Source organism: Echinococcus granulosus (assembly GCF_000524195.1).
Source record: "Echinococcus granulosus chromosome Unknown EG_S00129, whole genome shotgun sequence".
Lineage (NCBI taxonomy): Eukaryota > Metazoa > Platyhelminthes > Cestoda > Cyclophyllidea > Taeniidae > Echinococcus > Echinococcus granulosus.
The window spans coordinates 184,040-194,313 of record NW_020170509.1 but is presented as its reverse complement, the minus strand read 5'-3'; the positions used below and the strand labels follow the sequence as shown (position 1 = coordinate 194,313).

General features: G+C 45.0%; 1 protein-coding gene across 1 annotated transcript in view; it reads left to right on the top strand. All coding sequences in view use genetic code 11, as the record gives it.

Moving 5' to 3' along the window:
- Window positions 1–27: 27 nt before the first annotated feature.
- EGR_09047 (Ryanodine receptor 44F) overlaps window positions 28–10,274 on the top strand; it is a gene marked incomplete at both ends in the record, with an annotated part of 30,883 nt that continues 20,636 nt past the window's right edge. The window contains 13 exons of the mRNA XM_024498296.1: window positions 28–54; window positions 641–742; window positions 822–893; window positions 974–1,049; window positions 1,575–1,680; window positions 3,189–3,390; window positions 4,888–4,996; window positions 6,483–6,603; window positions 7,328–7,601; window positions 7,882–8,406; window positions 8,630–8,998; window positions 9,167–9,337; window positions 9,492–9,908. Coding sequence (XP_024347304.1) covers window positions 28–54; window positions 641–742; window positions 822–893; window positions 974–1,049; window positions 1,575–1,680; window positions 3,189–3,390; window positions 4,888–4,996; window positions 6,483–6,603; window positions 7,328–7,601; window positions 7,882–8,406; window positions 8,630–8,998; window positions 9,167–9,337; window positions 9,492–9,908 — 2,571 coding nt within the window. The remainder of the gene's footprint in view (window positions 55–640; window positions 743–821; window positions 894–973; window positions 1,050–1,574; window positions 1,681–3,188; window positions 3,391–4,887; window positions 4,997–6,482; window positions 6,604–7,327; window positions 7,602–7,881; window positions 8,407–8,629; window positions 8,999–9,166; window positions 9,338–9,491; window positions 9,909–10,274) is intronic.

The window sequence follows — 10,274 nt, the reverse complement described above, 5'->3', positions numbered from 1 at the left end:
ACTTCATTTGTCTAAGCTGTCTCTCACATGGCCTATCCGAACGCTTATGCTTGGGTGCGGAAGGTTTCGGAAACCGAATGTGCTCCCTCGAAAGCATTGCTAAAGAGGTTATCCGTCTACTTTACAAATCGACAACAATGTAGCTGTACCAACAGATTTAGATTTAAGATTTGAGATTTAAGAGAACCTTCGGAGGTTGTTTTTTACGCGTGTAAAAGTTCACGCATTTGTCCAGTGTTTCGCTTACGCTTATTATGTTTTGATTCACTCGCTCTAGTGTTGATTCGTATATAGGTTTAATTCATTTTATCAGCCCACGTATGTGTGAACTAATATTTTAGCTTAAAAGTGGGGTAATGTTAGTAAGGACACATTAGATTAAGCTTTTTCGCTTTGAAATCACTAAAAGCTGATTTTAATTTTATTTACACTTTGTTAGCTTGTGTGTGGGGGTTCTTTAAGTTGATCTCATTATATTTTTATTTAGTTGTCTCTAATTGCCAATTCATTTTCCGTTGTGTACCCCTTCCACTTATTTTCAAATAATACTAGTCGTTAGTTCTAGTAAACGCTGTTTTACTGTGGTTTACTTTAAGGATAATTTTGCCTTCTCAAAATAGCTTCTTTTTACTTGTTTTAGGTCCCTCCAGCCAATATGCCTCCCTGCATTTTCATCCTGGAGCAGGCACTATCAGCTCGTGCACTTCAGGAGATGCTTTCTAGTCGCAACGAGCTTTCCGATGTAAATTTCTACTTACTCTTTGGCCTAACTTTCCATTTTTCTAATCTCTTATAATTACTGTGGATTATTTTATTTTCAGAGCCATACCTCTGGCCATCGCACCCTTCTCTACGGACACGCTATTAGGCTGAAACATCGCAACAGCAGTATGGTATGCTTCGCCTAGTTTCCCAATTTTATTTCAAATGCCAAAAGTTGGCATAATTGGCTTAGTATCTCTTTTTCGCTTAGTATCTGGCTTGTCTAGGCACCAGTTCGACGGAGGACAAATTGGCGTTTGATGTGGGCCTCGAGCGCAAAGCTAATAGTAAGTTCGTTTCAGTCGAACATGCCTTTTTTTATGGGTCTGTGAAAACCATCAGTTCAAGTGTCAAACAAAACAGTCTGTATTTGCTTGGAATAAATCATTGTGAAATAGGGGTCTTTCACAAAGTTGGCAACTTTGTAGTCTACATTGTATGTATTTAGGCTCAAGTCATTCCTTAACATTAACGGTTAAACAAGTTGTTTTGTTTATTAAAGATTGGACATGGGTTTTCAAATTTTCTTTCTTCTCATTAAACGCTTGTACGTAATACTGCTCAAAGAAACTTTTGGCGGTTTTAAGTATAAGCAAGCGTAACACTGATGAAAGTCTGGCCTTTTTCTGCCTCAAAACGTCCTTAATTTGTCTCTGGTGCTTTCGAAGGTATAAGCGGTTTTTAGTGCTGTTTAAACAAAACAGTGAAGTCACGAACACTTCAAAGAAGTGTCACCAAATCAAAGCAATAACAGCTAATTCAGAAATTATCCGCATTTGAAGTTGTACGCTTTTCTTTGCCCGATGTTACAGCTGAAGCCTGTTGGTGGACCATCCATCCGGCTTCAAAACAGCGGTCAGTCGGTGAAAAAGTCCGCATCGGTGATGATTTGATCCTCGTCAGTGTCTCCTCTGAGCGGTATTTGGTAGGCTCTCTCTATATCCTGACGTATTTACTCACCTTATTGGGTGCTTGGGGGTCTTAGTGAAAAAATACTACTCCTAAATCCTAACTAGTTTGCGCTTAGCGACAAATTAACTGGGGTATGTCTGCAAGTCCTGGCTTCAACAGCCGGCGAGCATCCTGTTCATGCTTTCTCGCTCCAAGATTCCTTTCATGTAGTCTGAAGTACCACCTATCAAATGTCAGATACTTTCATGGCATAAACATGGATTAATGTCATCAAAAGGAAACGGTTTTGTCATGCCGTTAGTGGATTCACATAAGATGAAATAGATGCTTATTGCATGTGGTTTCTTCCCATTTCATGGCGGGATATTTTAAGACGGAGTGAAGAACTCCGAATTTTTAAGACCTTTCAGCGAAGAATTAATTCACCGAAGTCGTGTTCGAGCACACATGACAGGTAGTCCGACCTCAAAGTGATTGTTTTAAAGACCCCATTATCAGTGAAAGAATTTATGCTCATTTGCCATCTTGTATACATGCGCAATGAGTTCTCTCACAGCCGTTCATTGAACCTGTTCAATGGGAGTTTCAGCGCGGTCACTTTGGCAGTAAATAGCGAATATTCTTCGTTTGCTAAATGGAGTCCCTAGATCGGTTCTTCTCGTGGACAAGCAGTGCATCCTCTTGGCATTCTCTAGCTGATATCTATTGGTTAAGCCAAATGGCTTTGTCATACATCTTACTTTGGACAGACTGACCTTTAGCCGTGGCACTTTTTGTTGTCCTTATCTGCGATGGCCCGCCTTCCAAGGGAAAAAGGGTTTGAAATGCCATATTGATAAGCTCTCCATATATTTCAATATCTTCTTCCGCGGTCTTTTTTTATTTGGAGTTTTAGCTTTTTCTAAATAAAACCAATAAAAAAGGACGATAATGTTTAGCCAAATGATAGTGTACTTTAATAAGTGTTCACCAAGAATTCCTCTCCTAAAGTTTGCTTACTCGTGCTAAATTAAAGAAGCGAATCAGGCAGGCCCCGAACCCCCTAAGTTTTCGACATCTTTGGTGCATTATTTGCTCAACGTCAAGTTGCACTGCTGCTAATTCACACGGGCTCATTTTTAAAGGTAAAGGCGCCTGCTAAAACGAGATATTTATCCGTTGTATCCTTACAAACTGCCTCTTTTTTCCACGATGGGGGCATATGCGCGTTTGCCCTCCACCGACAGCGCAACACAAAGCTGCTCCACAAAGTTGAATGAGGAATAACTTACATCACAAATAGAATTTTAGGGACTCTAAAATGTTCGGCCTGATGCCAAGCGAAATAGGATGCTAAACATTGATGTTAACTTAGTTATTAGCTTAAGCAAATTGTTTTGAGTTACGAAGCCAACGCTTCAGCTGATAGTGTCCATCTTCCAAGATACTAATCTGTATTTGAACATCAAAAACTCCTTTTTCAAATTTGTGATTCAAAAATGTCCAACCCCCAACTGTGTTACCCGTCTGCAAAGGCGCTGCATGCAGGTCGCCTTCGGCGGGGCCATTTTTTTCCCCTCCGCCCTATCGATCACCTTATGCATACTTGCGTGCATGCGTGCACGCGCGAACGGCGAGGCGGCCAATCGATGGCCCTGTGCTGACGCCCGAGAGCGCGTCAATTGGTGCATCCAGGCGGGTGTCTTTTGGGGACCGTCGCTACGTGATTGTGCGTGTGTACACAAGTAGAGGAAAAAGGCGAGGAGGACAATGAGTTATCAAGATAATAAGTTATCAGTTCGCTCCGATTGGGGGGCAGTTAAACCAGAGGTCTCGGGGACAGTGAATTATGTAGTGTTTTTGGCAAAACAAGGAGGGTCTGCTAGGCGACATTATAAACAGAAAAAAGCAAGATGTATTGATTTGAGGTACAGGCTAACTTGGTGACACATTTCTGATTCGGCTCCAGAAGGCAGTGTTTCCCTTGCCCGCAATGGACTGTAGATAAAGTTGTTCGCTAAAGAAGAAGAGTTATTTACCACGATGCGTCTACCCGAGACAGTTCGAAAGCGAACGAAAAAACCCATGACTAGCAAATTAGTCGGGGGAAAGGTCCGTTGTTACAACGCACCGAAGGACTGTATGGTGCAAAAATTAGTCGTGGGAAGGCCTCTTTTCATTCTTTGGGATGCGAAATGGGTACTGAATCAATCATCCTCAACCCGACGTTCCATCTCTGCATAGACCATTGATATTTCCACGCGTGATGAGCATAACCCCATCTTGGCGCTGGACGATAGGTGGCGGAAATGCGACGTTGTCAGAGCTGGTTTTTTTCCTTAACTTCTGGCGACAAAAGTTTCATAAGGCGCGTTGGAAAAGATTGCCATCTGGCGCCTGTGGGCAGGTTTCATAATCCGCCTGTAAAGTCATTTACAACTTACAACTCAAATCAACAATTAGGTTGAACTTATGAGCGAAAATTTTTGTCAAAGTTGGAAGGTAGCTCATGAGAGATGAAGTGATTTTGTGGAGAGCTCTCAAGGCATCTGATTAAGACGTGTGTCCATGTGCATGCAAAGGGAATTCGTCTACCGCTTTGCGTCAAGGAAACCTCTCACCGAAATTGGAATAACTGAGGATTGTGTTCACGATTAAGAGCTTTGGAAAGCTACATAAAATAAGCGGTTGGGACTGGCCCATGATTTATTGGATAAAAAGGGCTTTTGGAGGACAGGAGACTATTAAAGCCACTTTGTATCGTGCATTCCTCGTACAGGTCTCGATTGATTGGAAACAAAGACTTGGGTAAGGTGCTTACCATATCGTTAGAGCGTCTAGAAAAAAAACAAGACAGAAAATGAAGTTGACAAAATATTTGTATACAGCAGATGTGGATACCGCTAGTTTCTATTCTTGTACTTTATGCACCGAAGTACACTGACGTGCCGCACCGCAGTAGCTACCACAAACCCTCATGGCCAAATGAAGCAGTGATCCCAACTCTGGATTTATAAAACGGTCAACTTTCGAACCTCACTTTAAAATGTAATTTTCATTTTGCTCTGGAAAATGTGCTCGGGAAAATTCATTCTGATGGAAGATTCAAACAACCGATTGGTTATAGATATGCATATACTGCTTTGAATTCCCACCACAGTAATAGTGCCTCTTGCATCGGACAGTCGAATCAGCTAATTTTTCATTAAAAAGCATTATTTTTACCTTTTTCAGCACGTTTATGGCGATTCTTTCTCATCGTCCGGAGTGATTGCCAGTTTTCAACAGACACTGTGGACCGTGATTCCCGTGTCTAGTGGCGCTGTTCGACAGAAATCACTACGTGAGTTTTGTTGGCCCTGGTTACTTCTCCGACAATCTCTTAAGTCACATATCACATATCCTTGGGACTTCTGCTAGCACTTTGAAATGTAAATATCCATACTCAGCAGTTTTGTCCAACTGAGACTGTCAATAAGACTCCAAAATCTTTGGGTTTTGTCTGATTGTAAAACGCGAAAAGGTGCTACCAAAGCCTGATTTAGTTTAATGCCATAAAAACTTAACCGTGGTGAAATTTAGTGATGGGAATGAAGCACCTCGAGACTTCTCTGAAGTCGAAAGAAGATGTAACACTAGGACGAAAATGTGTTCCTGATGCACAGAAGGGCTGGGGGCACGGTTAGCATGGCCAGGAGGTTGTACCACCCAGCGGAGTTACAATGACGCGGCCCTAAGTGCCCTTCGCGTTACCCAAAAAAGAATTAAACAAAGAATTTAGGTATGGCATACCCCCTCTCTTCTTTTGAGCGTCGTCTCCGACGCTACCTTTGGTCAGCCCCCCTTGTCGGTCATCATAGCGTAGTCGGTGCTGTGAGTAATACGCCCTCAAGCCTACTGTGTCAGTCATCGAATTTGCGCACAATCAAGACACTAACTGACTGTCACGCCACTGATCCCTCTTGGCGGTTCTACTGGATCTGGAGTTTCGTCCTGTTTGGGAGCTGTGTTGGGGGAAGGGATAATGTGCTGGCTATCTCGTACGCCCATCCCAAGGCGTAAGAACACTGACTTAAGAGCAGAGTCATTTAATAAGGGACGGGGTTCAAAGTAGGTTTGTTTCGCGTCTATTTTTTCTTATCACTTTGTTTTGCCTCAGCACTGTCTATCTGGATCCCATTCAGCTAGTAGAGAGGTGGAGGAGGTATCGTGTATTCACTTATTTAGCATCATGCAGATACCGTAGCGAACTCTCCCAGATGGTTCACGGCTAGTGTCGCATCACTTGTTGATAGCGTTTCTACAGAACACGGAACTAGGACAGTTGCCGAAGACAGACGTCATTTCCAGCCCTTCTCTTATGGGTTATCACAGATTTGTTTCATTCGCATCAGGTGCCCTTCTTCCGCCACGTTAAGGTTTGGCGCTCGGTAGTAGAAGTCAGGATAGTTGTCCTTTGGGACTGAATTCTCTTTCCGCTGCCACAAAACGGTGCCCCGAGACTTCTCTGAAGACACGGTACGCTATAATACTAGGCCAGAATATGTATTGACGCCGTACAGAAGGTTTGGGGAGTGGATACTGGCATGACCCGGAGGCCTTGCCACCTGGTGGAAGTACAAAGGTGGAGGTTTAGGTACCCACGTAACCAAAACAAAGACATCATTTTAAAATTGATGATGAATTATGGGTATATGTGTCAACTTCGGTGGCCAAAAAGTTGGAAAAATTATCAAGAAGTAAACCATAAGGGTATGCTTCTCAGGAAGTGTTGCGACCGTCTCTAACGCAGTAATGCTACAATTCCCTTTTCCCTTCTTACTTTGCAGACATGGCTTTCGGTGGCGACGTGGTTCGCCTCTTTCACGGTGATGAGTGCCTGACAATCCAGGCTGCTGGAGATACCGAGGAAGGCCAAATTATCTCCAATGAGGCCGCCTCGTCTTCCGAGTGAGTACTAGCCGCTGACTGATACGCCTAGTTGTCACCACTCCATCGGGAGTTTCTAGCTAATAAAGACATGGAACAAGTAAGGCCAAAATCTGAGTCAAAATTTGATTGTACTTTTGAACAGAAAATTAGAGTAAGCTGACTAAATCCAGCCGCGTTCCATTATTAATGGAGGTACAGAACCCGAGGTTGCGATAATGGTCAGAGGTTGATGAAGCTCCAGCTTCCCTTAAGTTATGGATCTCTGCAAATCATCAGAGACCTTGCTTGATGATTTTTTGATGTTGTGTCAAGTGAATGTGAAGTGGAGCCGTGCCTCTTAGGATAGACTTGTCAACACATCCACTACTGAATAAGTCATAGGAATAATGAGCTGACATGACTTCATCATTAACGAACAGAGGGGAATGGAAGACCGTTGGCTAAAAAGTGGCATCTTCATAGCATCGCCATGAAAATAGAAAAAGATCGTATTATAAACTTTAGAACGAAAACCAGCGGATTGATGGGCAGACCGCATGCCGTAAATGTCATTTCAGCTACGATCAGTCGCTAATGTGCACGAGCATATCGCTACCTCATCAAAAGTAGGGCCAAATCATGCCACATTAGATGATTGGGCTTTGTAAAATATGCATACACAGCAGAAATGATTCTGTTTCGAGTGCTTGGCATAAATTACCCAATGGGTGATTTAACACTACCTACTGAAATACCATTTCAGTTACCATCAATCGGTGATGTACCAACTAGGCTCGGTTTCGGGCCACGCCTCATCGTTGTGGCAGATTGAACACACAAAAATCAAGTGGTGTGCCGGCTTCTTCTCGTGGGAAGACGCGGTACGTTTGCGCCACGTCACTACCGGCCGCTATTTGGGTATCACGCGCTCGGGCGCGGGTGGGAATCCCTCCGCGCCTGGCCAAATCGATGTGGTGTTGCTTTCGCCCTCCGAATCAGATGATGCTGCCACGGTTTTCTACATCAAACAGACAAAGGTGGGTATGCCTGTTGCACGCTGGTACAAGCATATATCGTTTCTATTGTGGTCAATTGCCCACCACCATTAAAAGGAATATCTGCCTACGACTTCTAACTCTGGGTAAACTGTAGTAGTTCTCTCCAGCCCAATATCTCCCCTTTGGTTGGGCGAGCAGACATGGAGGATGAGAGAGTGGATATTTGGAAGATTTAGGCATTTTTAAGGTGAATTGGACTGTTTGCAGTGATCGGCCTTCCCTTTCCTAGCGACTCTTTCAATCCGTTGCGTTGTGACAGGATGACAAGAAGAAGGTGGAAATCGACCGCGAGCACGAGGGCATGGGCGAGCCAGACGTATGTTTGGGCGAGACCCTGATCTACCTTCAGCACGCTGCACTGGGCTGGTGGTTATCCTACGAGTCCTACGAGACGAAGAAACGTGGTGTGGGCAAGGTGGAGGAGAAAAAAGCTGTCCTGCTGGCCGAGGGTCACATGGATGATGTCTTCAGTTTAGTACGGGCGCAAGAGGAGGAGTCCCTCTCTGCTGCTGCTATCCGTCGCTCAACTGCTGTCTTCTCCGCCTTTAATCGCAGCCTCGATGCTCTCGCCAGTTCAGATGGGCTTGGTGGCGGTGGTGGAGGTGCAGCGGGTGCGGCATCATCTCCTGCAACAGGGCCGGGGGACGTGCCCTTGAATTTGGACGAGGTGAATCAGTGTCTGGAAGATCTAATTGAGTTTTTCGCTCAGCCTGAGACTCATGAGGAGCATGAGGCCAGACAGTCCAAACTGGCAGCCCTGGCAAATAGACAGGACCTCTTTCAGGTGAGTTGGTTTTAAAACCAACAGCAGCCAGCAGCCATAGACCCGCCCTTCAGCCTACCGATTAGGTGACTGAAGGGCTAACGGGTGGAGAAGCGCTAGACAGTAGGGCTTCAAAGCGTCATCCTTCTCTAAAGAGTCCGGTGTTTACTGCAGTTTTTGGTTTAGCTGGCAATGCACGCATCCGGAAACCTTCTGTCATTCTTTAACCCTTTAACATCAATAGGAGGAGGGCATGATTAGCCTGGTGTTAGAGACCATCGATAAGTTCACCGGCACCTTTCGGAGTCGTCGAGATTTCGCCCTTGCCGTCGGCGAGGAGCGCGGCAGTCGATTCAGTGACCTTGGCAACTACCTCTATCTTCTGTTGGCCGCGTTGATCCGTGGAAACCGCGAGAACTGCGCCCAATTTGCTGCACCCGCACGACTTGACTGGCTCTTTAATCGTCTTGAGTTGCAGCAGAGCTTCGCAGAGGGCGTCCTTGATGCACTGCATTGTGTGTTGACAGACTCGGACGAGGCGTTGAATGTCATCACGGCTCAGCATATCCATACACTAATCGGACTGCTGGATAAGCAGGGTCGTGACCCTCGGGTGAGTGGATCGACTGACTTCCATAGACCACTTTCTACTCCCGTTGTTGTGAAAACTTATAGCTAGACTTACCCTTTCTTGAATCGGTTTTGGAGAAATAATTAAGTGACTTTGTTCGAAAATTCCCTAAATTTTGCTAACTAATGCCCACATATTGTATTTTTTAAGGTTCTCGAGGTGCTCTACTCCATCTGCATAGGCCGGCAGGGTGGAGCTGTGCGTCTAAATCAGGACCTCATCTACGAGAGTCTTCTGCCCGAGCGCGACCTCCTCCTACAAACCAAACTGGTGGCTCAATCCGGCTCCATGCGACCCAACATCTTTGTTGGAATTAAACCGGTGAGTGGTGGCACATTCAATAAAACCCTCTGACATCTTTTAGTTCTTTGAGGGGTCTAATTTATTTCTTTAAGAAATGAAATCCAAATTAAACTGACGACCCAATGACATCAGCACCGATTATTTCATGCTTGTACAATCGCTTTCCTCCCAGGGTGGATCGATGTACACCAAATGGTACTTCGAGGTGTTCATCGATGCTCTCGAGAATGTCACCCACCAACCCCCCGGCATTCGCATCGGTTGGGGCAACACGGACGGCTACACACCACATCCCGTCGGTGGACCTGGTTGGGGAGGCATCTCCCTCGGTGACGATTTCTACTCTTTCGCATTCGATGGGCAGAACCTCTGGACGGGTGGAAAGGCGAAACAGGCACTTTTCCCACCCGGAACGGGAGGCAAAGGTCTAAATCGGCGCACTGGTGCCTCTCCCCCTGCCGTTTCGACCACATCCTCCAATGGAAGCGCAAATTTGAAACGGGGCGATGTTATTGGTTGCCTCCTCGATCTCACCGGACCGGTTATTCAATTCAATCTGAATGGGAATTTGGTGAAGGGCTACTTCCAGGTGAGGTAGAGGGGCAAAGATGCGCTTGTTGAATGACAGACCTACACCTGTTTTGACATCCTAGCTATCCTCATACGGTCACCTCTTGATGTCTGCATTTTAAAGGTTTAATGTCTGTCTGCAATGCCTCTGTACGCTATTTCCACCTCGGTTTCACGCATAACAATGAAAAGCACAAAATAATATTCGGTTATGCAACGTTTCTCACATCTGTTTGCGTGTTCTCGCACCTTGCATAAGAAACATCATTACATTTTAGGTCATGCCGTGATCACACCTCTGTCCCTAACTCGGCAACAAGTACGACGCCAAACTGGTGACAAAAAATAAATAAAAATAAAATTTAACTCACGACTGGCAGTAGCG